The sequence below is a fragment of the Hylobates moloch genome, unplaced genomic scaffold, assembly GCF_009828535.3.
Source record: "Hylobates moloch isolate HMO894 unplaced genomic scaffold, HMol_V3 SCAFFOLD_14, whole genome shotgun sequence".
Classification (NCBI taxonomy): Eukaryota; Metazoa; Chordata; class Mammalia; order Primates; family Hylobatidae; genus Hylobates; species Hylobates moloch.
In genome coordinates, this window is record NW_026652289.1 from 99,630,895 (window position 1) to 99,653,411 (window position 22,517).

Here is a 22,517-nt window from a genome sequence, read left to right on the forward strand (position 1 = left end):
CTGGAATTACAGGTATGCACCACCACACCTGGCTACTTTTTGTATTTTTAGTACAGATGGGGTTTCCCCATGTTAGTCAGGTTGGTCTTGAACTCCTGACCTCAAGCGATCCACCCACCTCGGCCTCCCAAAGTGCTGGGATTACAGGCGTGAGCCACTGCGCCCGGCCTACTGTACATATATTAAATCAGTGTTCTCTTATCACTATTCTGGAGCCAAAAAAATCTGCAAAATATATTTTCTCATAAGGAAATTCTAAAATATATTCATGACGTTATTTCTTTAGTGTAATAAATACTTAAGAATTTCAGAACCAGTAGTAATTTCAATAGATGAAATAAAAATAAAGTATTTTCATTTGTGGTAATTGTAACTAGAGTAAGTATACCTACCTCCTCCTCTTCTGCTACTTGTGATTCACGAAGAGCCGTTGGGAATACTCGAGGGGTAAAGTTGATTTTAATACTGCCAACAGAGCGAGGAGCAGGAATACTGTCTTCCTTTAACTTCTCAGTAAATATATTTTCTGAATTTCTCCCTTCAAAAACAATGGTAGCAAACAAGTCACTTATTTCTCATTTTCTAGTTAACAATCAACTGATAAAGTAATTACACATCAAAGCTCACCCCCAAATCCTAAACAAATAAATCAAATATATTTTCTGCAAGAAAAGAATGCAAAATTTAGAACTGATAATATGGCAGCTAATGACCTACCTGCTCTTTATCAATGGCCTCAGCTACCTTTCTGGGGTTCTCTTTGTAAAACCACAGTGTTTAATTCACATCAACTCCAAGGGAGGATACTCTAGGCAACTCTACATCAACTCTAGAGAAGGGCACATAGGCAAAACCGCCACTGCCAATACCACCTCTATCTCCTTAAACTCTATAGCAATGTCTCCTATATACTTTATCTCCTATATGCTTTCTTATAATAGTGTAAGAGGTTTTAGCTATCAAAGAGAACTAATGAGAACTGGCAAGGATGGGTGCAGTGGCTCATGTCTGTAATCACAGCACTTTGGGAGGCCAAGGCAGGCCAATCACCTGAGGTCAGGAGTTCAAGACCAGCCTGGCCAACACGATGAAACCCTGTCTCTACTAAAAATATAAAAATTAGCCAGGCCTGTGGCATGTACCTATAATCCCAGCTACTCGGGAGGCTGAGGCAGGAGACTTGCTTGAACCTGGGAGGCGGAGGTTACAGTTAGCCAAGATCGTGCCATACACTCCAGCCTGGGCGACAGAGTGAGACTCCGTCTCCAACAAACAAACAAACAAAAACTAGGAAAGGGTCTTGACTAGACATTTCAAAGGACGGGGGCAAGGGGGGAAGGAGCGCTCTTAGACTCAAAGATGAAAGCCAAATAATGTGATAACAGAGGTGATCCCATCAGCCAGGATGGCCTTATGGGACACAGTCATTGACTACTGTTGCATAACAAAGTATTACATTAAAGAGAACTAAATTTTTATCTTTATTTGATCTGTACATTTGGGGCTTTATTTTACAATGCTCGGCTTGAACCTACCTAGTACAAGTTCCCAATAATTTTATATCCAGGTTAACTGTTGCTCACTCATAATGGCAAAAGACATTTCTAGGTATGTAAGAACTCAGCCAACACTACCTAGTCATCTTCTGTGAATACATTACTCAAAGAAATGTTCCAGAACACAGAGAAATAACATTAAGAACCCAGGAGTGGGGAATTTGAGAGCAAAATGAAAAAGGATGGGTTTTCTAAAGCAGTGGAGAACACGCTAAAAATGTTGTAAATAACATCTTTTTTTTTTAGAGACAGGGTTATTACCGTCACCGAGGCTGGAGTGCAGTGATGCAATCACAGCACACTGCAGCCTTGAGCCCCTTGGCTCAAGCAATCCTCCCATCTCAGCCTCTCAAGAGCAGGGACTACAGGTGCGCACCACCATACGTGGCTAATTTTGTGTTTGTATGCTTTTTTGTAGAGATGGGGTCTTGTTTTGTTGCCCAGGCTGGTCTTGAACTTCTGGGCTCAAGCAATCCTCCCATCTTGGCCTCTCAAAGTGCTGAGATTACAAGTATGAGCCACCACACCCAGTCTGTAAATAATTTTTTTTTTTTTTTTTTGAGGCAGAGTCTCGGTCTGTCCCCCGAGGCTGGAGTGCAGTGGCGCCATCTCAGCTCATTGCAAGCTCCGCCTCTCGGGTTCACACCATTCTCCTGCCTCAGCCTCCCGAGTAGCTGAGATTACAGGCGCCCGCCACCATGGCTGGCTAATTTTTTGTATTTTTAGTAGAGATGGGGTTTCACCGTATTAGCCAGGACGGTCTCGATCTCCTGACCTCATGATCAGGCCGCGCCTGGCCTGTAAATAATATTTTTAAATAGTAATATAAAAGAAAGAAAATAGGTCTGGGCGCGGCGGCTCACGGCTGTAATCCTAGCACTTTGGGAGGCTGAGGTGGGTGGATCACTTGAGGTCAGCAGTTGGAGACCACCTTGGCCAACATAGTGAAACCTCATCTCTACTAAAAATACAAAAAATAAGTCAGGGGTGGTGGCAGGCACCTGTAATCCCAGCTATTTGGGAAGCTGAGGCAAGAGAATCACTTGAACCTGGGAGGCAGAGGCTGCAGTGAGCCAAGATCACACCACTGCACTCCAGCCTGGACAACAGAGCAAGTCTCACTGAAAAAAAAAAAAAAAAAACGGAAAAGGAAAATAGAATAGAAAGTAAAAATGAAGCATACTTCATTTTACCTCAGATTACTAATAATACTAATGATTAATACGACATAGAACATGCAGGAAATCATCACTATTATCCCATGAGGAGAACTAAAAAAAACTAGATTGCTACAAAAACAAATCTTCATGTGTTTATAAAAAATATTAAAGTGACCACTAGTTACAGTAAAAATAAGATATATAATTTCCAAACTCGTGTATCTAAGTTACAAACTCTTCTATTTGCTATTTGCAAATTGCAAAACATAAAAAAGAAATTTGCTGTTTGTAACAACACAGGTTAAAACTTTTACTACAAAGTTTTACATGCAATTTTATGAAAAGGTAAAATGTTATGAACACATACAAATTCTTGATAAAAAATAAATAAACAAAAGGTTCAATATATAGTTCAGTTTCAAAAGTCAGTAAAGGAAAGGCTTCATCACCGAACTGAAAGCCAGGGTCATCTCCAAAGCTGACACAAAGCTGTTTGGAAAGACTTTAGATGCAAATAGATTAATATCAATGGCTGGAGACTGGAAATTTAATGCTGATATAGGTACAGAGGTGGGGAGGTGGAAATGAAACTAGAATCATAGAAGGGCAGGACCTCCCGGGTTCAAGCGATTCTCCTGCCTCAGCCTCCTGAGTAGCTGGAATTACAGACGTGCACCACCATGCCCAGCTAATTTTTTTGTATTTTTAGTAGACACGGGTTTCACCATGTTGGCCAGGCTGGTCTCAAACTCCTGACCTCATGAGCCACCCACCTCGGCCTCCCAAAGTGCTGGGATTACAGGCGTGAGCCACCATGCCCAGTGGGTGTCACTCTTAGTGAAAAGGATGCTTATATGATCTCTGCTCACTAATCTTAGAAAGTGAAGCTTGGAAACAATGTCTCTTGTAAGAAATTGAGGCTCCAGGTATTCCTCATCACCAAGTCTTTTGCAAATAAGAATATATGCTATTTCCTCATACATACACACTAAGAAGTTTTTGCAGAAGATTAGCGGTCAGGCAAAAAAGCACAATTCACAAGAGGAAACAATCCAGTATGAGGAACAATCAGCAGACACAACAAATAAGACGACTGGCTCCCCAAGACTTTGAAATAGCACAACAATCTGAAAGAGATTAATCATTTTATTTTATTTTATTTTATTTTTTATTTTATTTTTTTTTTGAGACGGAGTCTTTCTCTGTCCCCCAGGCTGGAGTGCAGTGGCGCGATCTTGTCTCACCGCAACCTCCACCTCCTGGGTTCACGCCATTCTCCTGCCTCAGCCTCCCGAGTAGCTGGGAATACAGGCGCCCGCCAACACGCCCGGCTAATTTTTTGTGTTTTTTAGTAGAGACAGGGTTTCACCGTGTTAGCCAGGATGGTCTCGATCTCCTGACCTTGTGATCCGCCCACCTCAGCCTCCCAAAGTGCTGGGATTACAGGCTTGAGCCACCACGCCCGGCTGAGATTAATCATTTTAAACATACTTACTTAAAGCCAGTAAAGACAGGCTAACATCAATAATGAAAACTAAGAAGCTAGTGACAAAGAACAGAGAGGTGTGAAAAAAAAAGTTCTTTTTTTTTTTTTTTTTTTGAGACAGTGTCTCGCTCTGTCGCCCAGGCTGGAGTGCAGTGGCGTGATCTCGGCTCACTGCTAGCTCTGCCTCCCGGGTTCACGCCATTCTCCTGCCTCAGCCTCTCCGAGTAGCTGGGACTACAGGCGCCCACCACCATGTCCAGCTAATTTTTTGTACTTTTAGTAGAGACGGGGTTTCACCGTGTTAGCCAGAATGGTCTCCATCTCCTGACCTCATGATCTGCCCGCCTCGGCCTCCCAAAGTGCTGGGATTACAGGCATGAGCCACCCTGCCTGGCCAAAAAACAGAACTTTCAAAATGAAAAATATTGTCACTGAAATTAAAAACATCTTGGACAAGTATAACATAAAATTAGTCATGGTTGAAGAAAATTTATAAACTAGAAGATAGATCTGAGGATATTATACAGAACATAGCTGAGGAAGATAGAGAATACAAGAAAGTTGGCCAGGTGTGGTGGCTCACGCCTGTAATCCCAGCATTTTGGGAGGCCAAGACAGGTAGATCGCTTGAGGTCAGGAATTCAAGATCAGTGTGGCCAATATGGTGAAACCCCGTGTCTACTAAAAATACAAAAATTAGCCTGGTGCGGTAGTGCACATCTGTAGTCCTAGCCACTAAGGAGGCTGAGGCAGGAGAATTGCTTGAACCCAGGAGGCGGAGGTTGCAGTGAGCTGAGATCGTGCCACTGCACTCCTGCCTGGATGACAGAGCAAGACTCCGTCTCAAAAAAAAAAAGAAAAACATCTGTGTAATTTGAAAATATATATTGAAAACAAGAGAATACAATAATGTAATATTTGTTTGTTTTGGTTTTTGTTTTTGAGACAGTCTCACTCTGTCACCCAGGCTAGAGTGCAGTGGCACGATCTTGGCTCACTGCAGCCTCTGCCTCCTGGGTTCAAGCAATTCTCATGCCTCAGTATCCCAAGTAGCTGGAATTACAGCTATGTGCCACCACAGCCAGCTAATTTTTGTATTTTTAGTAGAGATGGGGTTTCACCATGTTGGCCAGGCTGGTCTCGAACTCCTGGTCTCAAGTAATTCGCCCACCTCAGCCTCCCAAAGTGCTGAGATTACAGGCATGAGCCAAGAAGGTAATATTTGAAGACAATAGTTTTGAAATTCCCAGAATTGATGAATGACAAAGTTCTCTGAGTGACAGCATGCTCCAAGTGATGATATTATGAGATAAATAAATGTAAAATTGAACTTATACTAATGAACCCATAATATACCAAGGGAAAGAATTTTAAAACAACCAGAAACAAAGGATAGATTACTTTATTAAGGATCAAGCTAGATCCATTGTACTTCATCCTGGGTGACAGGGTGATATCCTGTCTCAAAAAAAAGAACAATATTAGAAATTAATAAATTATATAATTATAGATAAAGTAGAGATAAGTAAATAAAAACTTTATGGAAATGAATTTGAATAGATAAAACGCACAATTTAGAAGACAAATTACCAAAATTGACTTTGGAAAATTTCAATAATCAATAACTATTATAGAAACTAAATCTATTTAAAAAAAAAAAAAAACCTCCATAAAAAAACTCCAGACCTAGACAGTTTTAGGGGAAGTTTCACTAAACTTTAAAACAACAGATATTTCTCTTATCTAACTATATTGTTTCAAATAGTAGAAAAAGAAAAATGCTCTATAGTATATGGGTCTGGTATAATTTGGTATACAATCTAGACAAGAACAGTATGAGGAATGAAAAATATAACTGAACCTCAATATGAAGATAAATGTGACAATTGCTTATAAAATATTAGCAAATTGAATATTTATATATATATATATATAAATATTCAATCTAAATGACTTTTTTTGTTTTTGTTTTTTTGAGACAGGGTCTCACTCTGTCACCCACACTGGAGCGCAGTGGCGCGATCTTGGCTCGCTGCAGCCTCCACCTCCTGGGTTCAAGTGATTCTCCTGCCTCAGCCTCCTGAGTAGCTGGGACTACAGGCGCACGCCACCATGCCTGGCTAATTTTTGCATTTTTAGTAGAGACAGGGTTTCGTCATGTTGCCCAGGGTGGTCTGGAACTCCTAACCTCAGGTGATCTGCCCACCTCAGGCTCCCAAAGTGCTGGGATTACAGGCGTGAGCCACCATGACCAGGCTCTAAATGACTTTTCAACATGCCAAGCCTCACTGTTAAAGTTGTAAAGACATATAACCTGGTGGAAATAGCACAGGTTTCAGATGCAGACCAGATCTGGGTTCAAATCCCACAAGTTTACTTATTCATAGTTTTTTTTTTTTTTTTCTGAACATCTATTTCCTCTAAAATAAGAATAGCAGCACTTAGACTGAAGTGTTGTGAAGACTGAGTGACCCAAGCAATAAAATCCCCTGGCACATAGTAGTCAGCTAATAAATGTTAATTATTATTATTATATATGTGATTTTACACTAAAATGTTAAATTTATAGGAATTCAATAGTGACTTATGTGAGGAAAATACTAAATATTTCTTTTTTTTTTTTTGAGACGAAGTTTCACTCTTGCTGCCCAGGCTGGAGTGCAATGGCACGATCTCGCTTCACTGCAACCTCCACCTCCTGGGTTCAAGCGATTCTCCTGCCTCAGCACCTCCCGAGTAGCTGGGATTATTGGCACCCACCACCACACCCGGCTAGTTTTGTATTTTTAGTAGAGACAGGGTTTCTCCATGTTGGTCAGGCTAGTCTTGAACACCCGACTTCAGGTGATCTGCCCACCTCAGCCTCCTAAAGGTCTGGAATTACAGGCGTGAGCCACTGCACCCGGCAGAAAATGCATCCAAAACAAAGTTTAATATTCTAAAATTAGATAAAATCAAACTCGTAGCTTTCAGTATAGAATTATATTCTGTGGGAGATAGGAGGGAAAATGGCAGATCGGAGACAGGATTAACATGCAGCTGCCAATTGGATGGACAGAACAGCATCTGGAGACTCACATTGTGAACTTTTACTCCAAGAATCACTTCAGGAACGCCACAAGAAACACCGTAGGAAAACTGAAAGAATTCACAGACCCAGACTGGATTAAGAAAATGTGGCACATATACACCATGGAATACTATGCAGCCATAAAAAATGATGAGTTCATGTCCTTTGTAGGGACATGGATGAAACTGGAAACCATCATTCTCAGTAAACTATCGCAAGGACAAAAAACCAAACACCGCATGTTCTCACTCATAGGTGGGAATTGAACAATGAGAACACTTGGACAGAGGAAGGGGAACATCACACTCCGGGGACTGTTGTGGGGTGGGGGGAGGGGGGAGGGACAGCATTAGGAGATATACCTAATGCTAAGTGACGAGTTAATGGGTGCAGGAAACCAACATGGCACATGGATACATAAGTAACAAACCAGCACATTGTGCACATGTACCCTAAAACCTGAAGTATAATAATAAAATTAAAAAAAAAAAAAAAGAATTCACAGACCCTTTGAAAGAAGTGGTTTGCTGCTGCAAATGCCCTGAGAGAGCTGAAAAACTGTGAGTTCCCAAAGTGTGAGAGAGGAAAAGGTCAGTCCCTAAACATACATTCCCAACGGGGAACCTGAAAATCCAGATCACAGGGGAAGGATTTAACTTTACCCTGAGCTGAAACAGATTTAGGTAGCTGAGCAAAATATAAAAGTAGAAGCAGCAGCAGGAAGAGCCCTATAGGCACTTCCATCCCCAGCTGGAGACCAAGGAAGCCATTCCTGGCCTGCTCTCACAGAGGTCCTTGGAGACAGCAAGGCAGCCAGTGGAACTGGGGCAGGACCGCAGGGTGAAGGAAGCTTGCAGCTGAACTTTGAGCAGGAATTTTCCTAAGCAAAAATTGGTGGCAGCGCGAGCAAATGGGAAGTACAGATGCGAGTGCAGAAGCCACAGCCAATAGTGTGGGCAGGCAGGGACTGGGGAGGCCTAAGAGCCCTCTTGCTGTCTCAGTGGCAAGGCTTACAGTCTGCGGCAAGATCTCAGCCCTGCTCACCGACTGCCTGGCTATAAACTCTGGCATGGCTGGAGTGAGACTGGCCTTGGTGGCTGTCTGGGAGCTAGGTGAGGCCTGTCACTGCCGGCTTTCCCCCACCTCCCTGGTGACCTGTATGGCACAGCAGAGGCAGCCATAATGCCCCTGGGAACATAACTCCATTGGCCTGAGAATCCCCTCCACCCCCACTGTGGCCACAGCAAGCCCCACCCAAGGGGAGTCTGAGCCCAGACCCAACTAACCTTGCCCCCACCTCATGGTTTTTCTCTACCTGCTCCATGGCCCTGCCCATCACCTGAGAAACCTGAGTACTTGTCCCCACCAACATCAAGATTATATCTCTCTTCTGTACTGCAGCTGGTGCCCTCTTGAAAGTGCCACCTCCTGGGTGGAGCCCAACCAACTCAAGCCACCATAGCAACTCATAACAGAACAACCCTGCTCCAAAGAAGGAGAAAACAACAGCTAATTCCACTTCCTGCAACACCCTGTCTAGCCAGAGGTCCTTAATCTGTCCACGTGACAACTCCACTGCTAGCATAACCAGTACTTGCAGTGCACTAAACGAAATTACAACAAAAGACTCCACCAGAATCCACTTCACTCACCTGCCACCACCAGAACAGGTGCTGGTATCCATGGCTGGGAGACCTGCGGATCACATCACAGGGCTCTTTGCAGACATTCCCCAGCACCAGCCTGGGGCCCAACTGGGTGCTAGAAAATAGAAGGGCAATAACAATCACCGCAGTCTGGCTCTCAGGAAGCCCCATCCCTAGTGGCAGGGGGAGGGCACCACATCAAGGGAACACCCATGGGACAGAAGAATCTGAACAGTAGCCCTTGAGTTTCAGATCTTACCACTGAAACCGTCTACTCAAATGAGAAGGAACCAGAAAAGTAATTCTAGTAATATGACAATACAAGGTTCTGTAACACCCCCACAAGATCATACTAGCTCTCCAGCAATGGATCTAAACTAAGAAGAAATCTGTGAATTGCCAGATAAATAATTCAGAAGGTTGATTATTAAGCTCCTCAAGGAGGCACTAGAGAAAGGCGAAAATCAACTTAAAGAAATTAAAAAAAAAAGGAGGATATGAATGGAAAACTCTCCAGAGAAATAGATATTATAAAGAAAAAATAATCAAAACTTCTGGAAATGAAAGACACACTTAAAGAAATGCAAAATATACTGGAAAGTTTCAACAACAGATTTGAACAAGTAGAAGAAATAACTTCAGAGCTCAAAGACAAGGTTTTCAAATGAACCTAATCCAACAAAGACAAAGAAAAAAAGAATTTTAAAAAATGAACAAAGCCTCCAAGAAATCTGAGATTATGTAAATAAGCAAACATAAGAATAACTGATGCTCCTAAGGCAGAAGGGAAATCTAAAAGTTTGGAAAACATACTTCAGGGAATAATCGAGAAAAGCTTCCATGGTCTTGCTAGAGATCTAGACATCCAAATACAAGAAGCTCAAAGAACACCTGGGGAATTCATTGCAAAAAGATCATTGCCTAGGTACACAGTCATCACATTGTCTAAAGTAAAGACGAAAGAAAGAATCTTAAGAGCTGTGAGGCAAGGTCGGGCGCGGTGGCCCACACCTGTAATCTCAGCACCTTCGGGAGGCCAAGGCGGGTAGATCACGAAGTCAGGAGTTCAAGACCAGCCTGGCCAACCAAGATGGTGAAACCCCATCTCTACTAAAAATACAAAAATTAGCCAGGCATGGTGGCGGGTGCCTGTAATCCCAGCTATTCAGGAGGCTGAGGCAGGAGAATTGCTTGAACCCAGGAGTTGGAGGTTGCAGTGAGCCGAGATCGTGCTACTGCACTCTACCCTGGGTGACAGAGCAAGACTCTGTCTCAAAAGAGCTGTGAGGCAAAAGCATCAGGTAATGTGTAAAGGAGAACCTATCAGATTAACAGCAGATTTCTTAGCAGAAGCCCTGCAAGCCAGAAGGGATGGGGGTCCTATCTTTAGCCTCCTTAAACAAAATAATTATCAGCTAAGAATTTTGTACCCAGTGAAACTAAGCTTCATAACCAGAGGTGAGATAAAGTCTTTTTCAAACAAACAAATGCTGAATTTGTCACTACCATGCCAGCACTACAATAAATGCTAAAAGAAGTTTTAATATTGAAACAAAACCTCAAAATGTACCAAAATAGAACCTCCTTAAAGCATAAATCTCACAGGACCTATAAAACAATAACACAATGAAAAAAAAATAAGGTACAGCAACAACTAGCATGATGCATAGAATAGTACCTCACATCTCAATACTGATGTTGAATGTAAATGGCCTAAACACTCCACTTAAAACATACAGAATGTCAAATGGGTAAAAATCAACCAACCAAGTAAGTCTTTTAACAGACTTGCCTAACATATAAGGACTTATAAACAAGGTGGAAAAAGATATTCCATGCAAATGGACACCAAAGTCAGCAGGAGTAGCTATTCTTTTTTCTTCCTTTCTTTTTTTTTTGAGACAGAGTCTCCTTCTGTTGCCCAGGCTGCAGTGCAGTGGCGCAATCTTGGCTCACTGCAACCTCTGCCTCCTGGGGTCAAGCGATTCTCCTGCCTTAGCCTTACAAGTAGCTGGGACTACAGGCACATGCCACCACGCCTGGCTAATTTTTGTATTTTTAGTAGAGACAGAGTTTCACCATGTTGGCCCGGCTGGTCTCAAACCCCTGACCTCGTGATCTGCCCGCCTCAGCCTCCCAAAGTGCGGGACTATACGAGTGAGCCACTGCGCCTAGCCAGGAGTAGCTATTCTTACACAAAACAAAGCAGACTTTAAAGCAACAACAGTTTGAAAAGATAAAAAAGGACATTATATAATGATAAAAGAATTAGTCCAACAGGAAAATATCACAATCCTAAATATTTATGCACCTAACACTGGAACTCTCAAATTTATTTATTTATTTATTTATTTTTTATTTATTTATTTATTTTTTTTTTTTTGAGACAGAGTCTCACTCTGTCGCCCAGGCTGGAGTGCCGTGGCGCAGTCTCGGCTCACTGCAACCTCCACCTCCAGATTCAAGCAATTCTCCTGCCTCAGCCTCCCGAGTAGCTGGGACTACAGGTGCCCACCACCACGCCCAGCTAATTTTTTGTACTTTTAGTAGAGATGGGGTTTTACCACGTTAGCCAGAATGGTCTCAATCTCATGACCTTGTGATCCACCCGCCTAGGCCTCCCAAAGTGCTGAGATTACAGGCGTGAGCCACCGCACCTGGCCCATCTCAATAAATTTAAGAAAATCAAAATTATATCAAATACTCTCTAAGACCACAGTGGAATAAAACTGGATATTGACTTCAAAAGGAACACTCAAAACTATACAAATATATGGAAATTACATAACCTGCCCCTGAATGATCTTTGGGTCAACAATGAAATCAAGATGGAAATTTTAAAAGTCTTTGAACTGAACGATAATAGTGACACAACCAGTCAAAACCTCTGGGATACAGCAAAAGCAGTGCTAAGAGGAAAGTTCATAGCACTAAATGCCTACATCAAAAAGTCTGAAAGAGCATAAACAGACAATCTAGGCTCACACCTGAAGAAACTAGAGAAAAAAGAACATATCAAACCCAAACCCAGCACAAGAAAAGAAATAACAAAGATCAGAGCAGAACTAAATGAAACTGAAAGAAAAAAAATACAAAAGAAAAATTAAACAAAAAGCTGGTTCTTTGAAAAGACAAACAAAACTGATAGACCATTAGTAAGATTAACCCAGAAAAGAATAAGATCCAAATAAGCTCGATTAGAAATGAAATGAGAGAAATTACAACAAATACCACAGGGATACAAAAGATCATTCAAGGCTACTATGAATACCTCGGTGCACACAAACTAGAAAACCTAGAGGAGATGGATAAATTCCTAAACCTAGAAGGAATTAAACAATCTTCCCAGATTAAGCCAGGAAGAAATAGAAACTCTGAATAGACCAATAACAAGTAGGGAGATTGAAACAGTAATTTAAAAATGGCCAACTAAAAAAAAGTCCAGGAGTAGATACATTCACAGCTGATTTTTTTTTTTTTTTTTTTTTAAGACAGGGTCTTGCTCTGTTGCCCCCAGGCTGGAATGCAGTGGTGAGATCTCGGCTCACTGCAACCTCCATCTCCAGGTTCAAGCGATTCTCCTGCCTCAGCTTCCCGAGTAGATGGGATTACAGGCATGTGCCACCACACCCTGCTAATTTTTGTATTTTTAGTTAGATGAGGTTTCACCATGTTGGGCAGGCTGGTCTCGAGCTCCTGACCTCAGGAGATTGCCTGCCTTGGCCTCCCAAAGGCTGGGATTAGAGGTATGAGCCATGTGCCCGGCCCAGCAGCTGAATTCTAACAGACATTCAAAGAGAACTGGTACCAATCCTATTAAAACTATTTCAAAAGGTAAGGAGGAAATCCTCCCTAAATCATTCTATAAAGCCAGTACTACCCTAATACCAAAACCAGGAAAGGACATAACAACAAAAAAGAAAACTCCAGACCAATATCCCTGATGAACATAGATGTAACACTCCGCAACCAAATACTAGCTAACCAAATGCAGCAGCATATCAAAAAGGTAATACACCATGATTAAGCGGGTTTCATACCAGGGATGCAGGGCTGCTTTAACATACACACACAAAAAATCAATAAATATAATACACCACATAAACAGAAGTCAAAACAAAAATCATACGATCATCTCAATAAATGCAGAAAAAGCATTTGAGGCCGGGCGTGGTGGCTCATGCCTGTAATCCCAGCACTTCGGGAAGCCGAGGCAGGCAGATCATTTGAGGTCAGGAGTTTTGAGGCCAGCCTGGCCAACATGGCGAGACCCTGTCTCTACTAAAAAATACAAAAAATTAGCTAGGTGTTGTGGTGCACACCTGTAATCCCAGATACTGGGGAGGTTGAGGCAGGAGAATTGCTTGAATTTGGGAGGCAGAGGTTGCAGTGAGCCAAGATCATGCCACTGCACTCCAGCCTAAGGAACAGAGTGAGACTGTCCACACACACACACACACACACACACACACACACACACACACAAAGCATTTGACAAAAATCCAGCATCCCTTTATGACTAAAACCCTCAGCAAAATGGGCATAGAAGGGACATACCTTAAGGTAATAAAAGCCATCTTTGACAAACCCATGGCCATTATTATAATGAACAGTGAAAAGGTGAAAGTGTTTCCCCTGAGAACCGGAACAAAACAAGGATGTCCACTTTCACCAACTCTATTTAACACAGTACTGGAAGTCCTAGCCAGAGCAATCAGACAAGAGAAAGAAAGAGCATCTAAATCAGTAAGGAGGAAGTCAAGTTGTCACTGTTCACCGATGATATGACCGTATACCTAGAAAATCCTAAAGATTCATCCAAAAAGCTCCTAGATCTGATATATGAATTCAAGTAAAGTTTCAGAATACAAAATCAATGTACACAAATCAGTAGCACTACTATACACCAACAAGGACCAGGCTGAGAATCACATCAAGATCTCAACCTCTTTTACAACAGCTGCAAAAAAACCCCAAAAAACAAAACAAAAAACCAAAAAACTTCGGAATATACCTAACTAAAGAGGTGAAAGGAAAACTACAAAACACTGCTGAAAGAAATCATAGATGACACAAACAAATGGAAATACATCCCATGCTCACAGATGGGTAGAATCAATATTTTGAAAATGACCATACTGCCAAAAGTAATCTACAAATTCAATGCAATTCCCATCAAAATATCATCATCATTCTTCACAGAACTAGAAAAAAAATCCTAAAATTCATATAGAACAAAAAAAGAGCCCACATAGCCAAAGCAAGACTAAGCAAAAAGAACAAATCTGGGGGGATCACATTACCTGACTTCAAACTATACTACAAGGCCATAGTTACCAAAACAGTATAGTACTGGTATAAAAACAGGCACACAGGCCAATGGAACAGAATAGAGAACCCAGACATAAAGCCAAATACAGCCAACCAATCTTTGACAAAGCAAACAAAACCATAAAGTGGGGAAAGGACAACCTATTCAACAAATGATGCTGGGATAATTGGCAAACCACATGTAGGAATATGAAACTGGATGCTCATCTCTCCCCTAACACAAAAATTAACTCAAGATGGATCAAAGACTTAAGTCTAAGACCTGAAATGATAAAAATTCTAGAAGATAACACTGGTTTAGGCAAATACTTGATGGCCAAGAATCCAAAAGCAAGTGAAACAAAAACAAAGATCAATAGATGGGACTTAATTAAACTAAAAAGCTTCTGCACAGCAAAAGAAATAATCAGCACGGTAAACAGACAACCCACAGAGTGGAAGAAAATCTTCGAAAACTATGCATCTGACAAAGGACTAATATCCACAATCTACAGGGAACTCAAAGAAATCAGCAAGAACAAAACAAACAATCCCATCAAAAAGTGGGCTAAGGACATGAACAGACAATTCTCAAAAGAAGACATACAACTGTCCCGCCAGGTGCGGTGGCTCATGCCTGTAATTCGATCACTTTTCGAGGCTGAGGCAGGCAGATCATCTGAGGTCGGGAGTTCGAGACCAGCCTGACCAACATGGAGAAACCCCATCTCTAAATTAGTCAGGCAGGGTGGTACATGCCTGTAATCCTAGCTACTCAGGAGGCTGAAGCAGGAGAATCACTTGAACCTGGGAGGCAGAGGTTGCGGTGAGCCGAGATCGTGCCATTGCACTCCAGCCTGGGCAACAAGAGCGAAATTCCGTCTCAAAATAAACAAACAAACAAAAAAACAAATGTCCAACAAACATGAAAAAATGCTCAACACCGCTAATTATTAGGGAAATGCAAATCAAAACCACAATGTGATACCACCTTATTCCTGTTAAGAATGACCCTAATTTAAAAATGAAAAAATAACAGATGTTGGTGTAGATGTGGTGAAAAGGGACACTTTTACATTGCTGGTGGGAATGTAAACTAGTACAACTACTATGGAAACAGTGTGGAGATTCCTTAAGAACTAAAAGTAGAACTGCCATTTGACCCAGTAATCCCCCTACTGAGTATCTACCTAGAGAAAAAGAAGTCATTAGACACTTGCACACTCATGTTTATAGCAGCACAACTGCAATTGCAAAAATATAGAACTAGCCTAAATGCCCATCAACTAATGAGAAGATAAAGAAAATATGGTGTATATACATATATATATACACCACAATCATGGAATACTACTCAGCCATAAAAAGGAATAAAATAATGGCATTCTCGGCAACCTGGATGGAGTTGGAAACGATTATGCTACATGAAGTAACTCAGAAATGGAAAACCAAATACCATATGTTCTCACTTTTTTTTTTTTTTTTTTTTGAGACGGAGTTTGGCTCTTGTTGCCCAGGCTGGAATGCAATGGCACAATCTCGGTTCACCATAATCTCCACCTCCCAGGTTCAAGTGATTCTCCTGCCTCAGCCTCCTGAGTAGCTGGGATTACAGATATGTGCCACCACACCCGGTTAATTTTGTAATTTTAGTAAAGATGGGGTTTCTCCATATTGGTCAGACTGGTCTCGAACTCCTAATCTCAGGTGATCTGCCCGCCTTGTCCTCCCAAAGTGCTGGGATTACAGGCATGAGCCGCTGCTCCTGGCCCATGTTCTCACTCATAAATGGGAGCTGAGCTATAAGGATGCCAAGGCATAAGAATGATAAGGGCCTGGGGACTAGAGGGGAAGGGTGCAGGGGTGCAGGATAAAAGACTACACATTGGGTGCAGTGTACACTGCTTGGTTGATGGGTCCACCAAAATCTCAGAAATCACCACTAAAGAACTTATACATGTAACCAAACACCACCTGTTCCCCCAAAACTACTGAAATAATAATTTTAGAAACACACACACACAAAAACAGAAGTATATTTGTATCAGCCGGACATGGTGGCTCATGCATACAATCCCAGCACTTTGGGAGGCCAAGGCAGGCAGATTGCTTGAGCTCACGAGTTCAAGACCAGCCTGGGCAACATGGCAAAACCTCGTCTCTACAAAAAATACAAAAAACATTAGCTGGACATTGAGGCACATGCCTGTAGTCCCAGCTACTTGGGAGGCTAAGGCAGGATGGCTTGAGCTGGGGAGGCAGAGGTTGCAGTGAGCTGAGATCGCACCACTGCACTCCAGCCTGGGTGATAGAGCCAGACCTTGTCTCAAAAAAAAAAAAAGTTATATTAATTTATCTGTTTTTGAATACATCAAGATTAAAAGCTAGAAGCAACCTTTATTTGCTGTAGAGTAAGTCTGCTTATAGTACTCATTTTCCTAAGTGATGTGAGGAAAAGGTCTTTTAATGAAATTCCTAGTTTCTTATCTCTAATGGAATAAATGAATGCTTCTGACACTGCTAGTCCACTCCAAGTCTTTTTGGGCCTGAGTTAAGCACTTATTTAACAATATCTCTGTAAATTTCAAAAGAAAGCACACAAGCAAAGAAGACACTCTTCTTTTTGAATCCTTGAATGAATCCTTGCTCATTTTATTAGAAAACTTCATTATCCCCAAAAGAAGAAATGTCTTTCACTTTAGTCTTTGTACTGAATTGCTTATTCTCAATATGCCAAAATAGTAACCTAATGCTGTGAATAGATTTACAAAAAAAGAAAAGCGTCATATATACTTCACCAACAGGACTCACTACTCAAGAAAGTCTTAATCATTTTACCTTTTGGAGCAAGATTTCTAGATGCCGAATTTCTAGTAAGACTCTGATATTTTAATTTTTTTCTTTCTTCTCTAATTTGCTTTTCTTTTTGACATAATTTCTCTTCTCTCTGAATTTTTTTTTGCTCCTCGGCTTTTCTTTGATATTCTTTCCAGGCTTCCAATTCTTTAGTGGCTTTTATCCGTTCATTTTCTTTCATATGTTCTATTTTGTTCCTCTCTTCTTCTTCAATCTATAAAAATTGCAATTATCAAATTCTTTAAAATACATAAAAGCAACATTTCTTTAAATGAGAAATTAATTACAATAATTAATTATTCATACCTCTAAACTCTTGCCATTGTATTTGTAACAACAGATAGTAGTGAATTATGAATTAAAATGGGAAAGGTAAATGATTCAAGAGAAAAACCATTGGTGTTGGAGTCATGGAACGAAGGTTTTAGTCCCAGATCTACCATTAGCTATGTGATCTTACGCAATCACGTTCTCCAACCTCGGTTTACTCACCTGTACAATGTGGGCAGGCATTCAATTAGATGACACCTAAGGGCTTGGTAGAAAAAATGATAGAAATGGCACATAGATACATATGCAACAAACCTGCACATTGTGCACATGTACCCTAAAACCTAAAGTATAATAATAATAAAAAAAAGTTAAACATTAAAAAAAAAGAAATTTATTATTCTAGGAGTTAAGCCACTTCTCTCAAAATCTACACACACACACACACACACACACACACCAACACATATATTCAAACATTTGCTTTTCAACTTATCCCAAGTCTTACTCTGTCAACCAAAGTTGTGCCAACCCTTCAGTCCTAAGGACTGAAGGAAGAAGGAACAGTAGAAAAGAAAACAGGAAGGATGAACAAGACGGTCTGTCTCTGGTGGGTGGAAATATTTGAAGTCTTAATCCTGCTGCAAAACCTATGTTTGCACTAGTAGTTGTCTGACACTTTCAAAGAGCTAAATATTAGATGGATTTGAAAGCAGTATCTTGTACAGGTGTGTGGCAACTTTTCTCCCTTTCACAAACTTCCCTCATGTGGGCAAGAAAAAAAAAAACTGTGAAATAGAGTACCTAGTTGGTGTACATGATTGACTCCATGTATCTGACTTTTCTATGGTAAGAAAAATTTCTTATCTCTAACCACTAGAGAAGCACTTCCTTCAATGATCAAAATGTCTGTGCTATCCAATATAGTAGCCACTAGCCACAGGTGGCTAATTAAGTACTTCAAATGTGGCTACTGAGACTCAGGAACTGAATTTTTAATTTTATTTACGTTTCATTAATGTATATTTAAATTAATTTACATTTAAATAGGACATCTGAAGTGGTTCTAGAATATGGATATGCTAGGATGAAGGTCCCTAAATGTTGTATTACTTTAAAATAGAGATTTAACATTACGAGTATGAAACCTGTGCACTGAAAGGTGCTCTGTAATATCTACATGACATAACACTCTCTTCTAGAAGACTGATTATGTTCCTGTGAGATGCTGACTTTAAAATAAATTTCATGGGACATTGACTGCAAACTTCCTGTAGTCCCAATTTTACCTCAGGCTTAAATTAAGCACAAAATATGCTAATTATTACTACCTACTCTAAGTTCAGAGAGTTGCCAGTGAGCTGCCAACAGATTGAACCAGGAAGAATCTACACATGGCAATGAAACAAAATTTAAATGCCTCACAATAAGGCATGATGAACACTCCGTGTTAGAGAGGAAGCCACAACCTAAAACAAGACGACTTCACCCAGCCTAATTATATGTCTGCCTTTTTTCACTCTCTGCCCCAACACATGAAAAAGGGAGAATATGTGAAGAGTCAGACACCCTCACCCATCATAATCCCTGCAAGAAGAATAAATTTTACATGAAGTTTTTAAAACGCATAAGACTAAGTCTTAATTATCAAAAATGAGACTGTTCTTATAACGAAAAGTAACAGGAAAGTTCTGGTATTATAGCCAAGATGTAGTTAAGGGAACTATAGGTATAATGGTAATTTATAATAAGCTATATTAGAGACAGAAATAATCCAGCTCTTCAGAGAGTAGTGATGAAGAGCGGAAACCAAGAAAGGCTTCACGGAGTAGGTAAGAGAAGCAACTACAATCAAGAGAAAAACATGAAGAAGAAAATAACACAAAGCTTATGATAAAGAGAAAAGAGACTACATGTACCAAAGAAAAACAGAGTGTACACTGACCAGGCGCGGTGGCTCACGCCTGAAATCCCAGCACTTTGGAAGGCCAAGGCAGGTGGATCATCTGAGTCCTGGACTTATGATTGGCACCTATGTGGGGACTGGCTTATGGAATTGAGCCCGTAACCTGTGGGATCTAATGCTAACTCCGGGTAGATAATATCAGAACTGAATTAGAGAACACATAGCTGGTGTTAGAGAATTGGTAAGCACGGGAAAAACCCACAAATTTCGTGATGGAAGTGAACTATGGAGTGTTGTGAGAGTATATAAGAGGCATAAACAGTTTGTTTTTTCTCTGTACACTGTTTTTTTCTTTTTCTTTTCTTTTTTTTTTTTTTTTTTTTGAGAGGAGTCTCACTCTTGTCCCCCAGGTTTGAGTGCAATGGCTTTATCTTGGCTCACTGCAACCTCCACCTCCCAGGTTCAAATGATTCTCCTGCCTCTGCCTCCCAAGTAGGTGGGATTAAGGGCCTGCCACCACGCCCGGCTAATTTTTGTGTTTTTTAGTAGAGACAGGGTTTCACCATGTTGGCCAGGCTGATCTTGAACTCCTGACCTCAGGTGATCCTCCCGCCTCGGCCTCCCAAAGTGCTGGAATTACAGGCGTGAGCCAGTGGACCCAGCCTGATTATTAACTCAACCTCCAGCCCCTATCAAAATGATGGGGAGGGGTGCTGAAAGTTCCAGACAACTAATCACAGCTTAGTCTTTCTGGTGGCCAGCCACCACCCAGGAGCCCATCAAGAGTTGCCTCATTAGAACAACAGATTTTCCTATTATGTAGGAAATTCCAAGGGATTAGGAGGTCTGTGTCAGGAACCTGGGTCAAAATCCAAATAATTTAACAAAAGATGAACCTAGCACCCCATCACTCAGAAAATTACATGGGTTTCAGGAGCTCTATGCTAATAACAGGCAGGGACCAAGTATATGTTTTTATGACGTCATACAGAGATGGACAAATGTTAAACAATTTTCTTTTTTTTTTTTTTTGAGACGGAGTCTCGCTCTGTCGCCCAGGCTGGAGTGCAGTGGCGCCATCTCGGCTCACTGCAAGCTCTGCCTCCCGGGTTCACGCCATTCTCCTGCCTCAGCCTCCCGAGTAGCTGGGACTACAGGCGCCCGCCACCACGCCCGGCTAATTTTTTGTATTTTTAGTAGAGATGGGGTTTCACCGTGTTAGCCACGATGGTCTCGATCTTCTGACCTCGTGATCCGCCCGCCTCGGCCTCCCAAAGTGCTGGGATTATAGGCATGAGCCATCGTGCCCGGCCCAAACAATTCTTAAAGACATTTTATTATTTATTTATTTATTTATTTTGAGACGGAGTCTTGCTCTGTCACCCAGGCTGGAGTGCAGTAGCACGATCTTTGCTCACTGCAACCTCCGCCTCGCAGGTTCAAACAATTATCCTGCCTCAGCCTCCCGAGTAGCTGGGATTACAGGCGTGTACCATCATGCCCGTCTAATTTTTGTATTTTTAGTAGAGACGGGATTTCATCATGTTGGCCAGGCTGGTATCAAACTCCTGACTTCAAATGATCCACCCGCCTCAACCTCCCAAAGTCCAGGGATGACAGGCGTGAGCCACTGTGCCCAGCCCCCTTAAAGATGTTTTAAATAAAAATCATCTAATATAGGAAAGACACAATTTAACATAGACACTGACAAATATTAAACAATCCTTGAAGGTCTTTTAAAGAAAAATCATATAATACAGGGAAGACACAATGGAGGAATATGCAGTAACAGAAACACTCAGAAGGCTAAAATAATAATCATTGTACATAAAGGACTGGAGGCCCGGGAGCAGCGGCTCACGCCTGAAATCCCAGCACTTTGGGAGGCCCAGGTAGGTTGATCACCTGAGGTCAGGAGTTCAAGAACAACCTGGCCAACATGGTGAAACGCTGTCTATACTAATAATACAAAAATTAGGTAGGCGTGGTAGCATACACCTGTAATCCCAGCTACTTGGGAGGCTGAGGCAGGAGAATCACTTGAACCTCAGAGGCAGAGGTTGCAGTGAGCCAAGATCGCCCCACTGCACTCTAGCCTGGGTGACACAGTGAGACTCCTCAAAAAAAAAAAATAAAATAAAATAAATAAATTTGGTTTTAGGTGTTTGTACTGTTCAAAAAAGGATGCCATTTACTACAGGCTATTAGTTTAATACAGACAGCAAATAAAACTAATAGGAGAATAATGAATAGTTCCTAAACTAAATTTTTGAAGAAGAGGAAATGTGTAATTCTTTTCATCTAGAATGAATGTCTACTCAACAAGGCATTGCTCTTTATAAGCCAATCCCACTTGTGAATTACATGCAAAAATTGTAAATAAAACATTAGCAAACTCAGCCCAGCATAGAGGCTCATGCCTGTAAACCCAACACTTTGGGAAGCCGAGTCAGGCAAATTACTTGAGGTCAGGAGTTAGAGACCAGCCTGGCCAAAATGGTGATAACCCATCTCTACTAAAAATACAAAAATTAGCTAGGTGTGGTAGCGCACACCTGTAATCCCAGTGATTCGGGAGGCTGAGTGAGGCATGAGAATCGCTTAAACCCAAGAGGCAGAGGTTGCAGTGAGCCGAGACTGCGCCACTGCACTCCAGCCTGGGTAACAGAGTGAGAGTCCATCTCAACAAACAAAAACAAAAACAAAAACAAACTAAAAAAAATATATGCAAACTTAACCTAGGAAAATATTAAAATTATAATACACCTTAATCAAATAGGGGTAACTTAACCTAGGAAAATATTAAAATTATAATACACCTTGATCAAATAGGGTCTTTCTTACTTAAGGTATTAGGAAATCAATAGAGAAAAGCAATATGATGTCAGTGTATGCCAAAATGTCAGTTGATATTGGGAATAAAAATAAGAAATAAAAATTTATAAGCTGGATAGAAGGACCAAGACTACATTATACTTCATAATGAAATACTAGAAATAGCTGGGTACAGTGGCTCACACCTGTAATCCCAGCACTTTGGGAAGCCGAGGGAGGTGGATCACGTGAGGTCAGGAGTTTGAGACCAGCCTGGCCAACATGGCAAAACCCCTATCTCTACTAAAAATACAAAAATTAGCTGGGCGTGCTGGCACACCATTGTAGTCCCAGCTACTCGGGAAGCTGAGGCAGGAGAATCTCTTGAACCTGGGAGGTGGAGGTTGCAGTGAACCTAGATCACACCACTACACTCCAGCCTG

General features: G+C 41.3%; 1 protein-coding gene across 1 annotated transcript in view; it reads right to left on the reverse strand.

The window, feature by feature from the left end:
* DNAAF4 (dynein axonemal assembly factor 4) overlaps nucleotides 1-22,517 on the reverse strand; it is a 68,018-nt gene that overhangs the window by 21,582 nt on the left and 23,919 nt on the right. The window contains exons 3-5 of the mRNA XM_032174305.2: nucleotides 18,690-18,742; nucleotides 17,067-17,298; nucleotides 393-538 (exon numbers count right to left, since the gene is read on the reverse strand). Of these exons, the coding sequence (XP_032030196.1) occupies nucleotides 393-538; nucleotides 17,067-17,298; nucleotides 18,690-18,742 (431 nt within the window). The remainder of the gene's footprint in view (nucleotides 1-392; nucleotides 539-17,066; nucleotides 17,299-18,689; nucleotides 18,743-22,517) is intronic.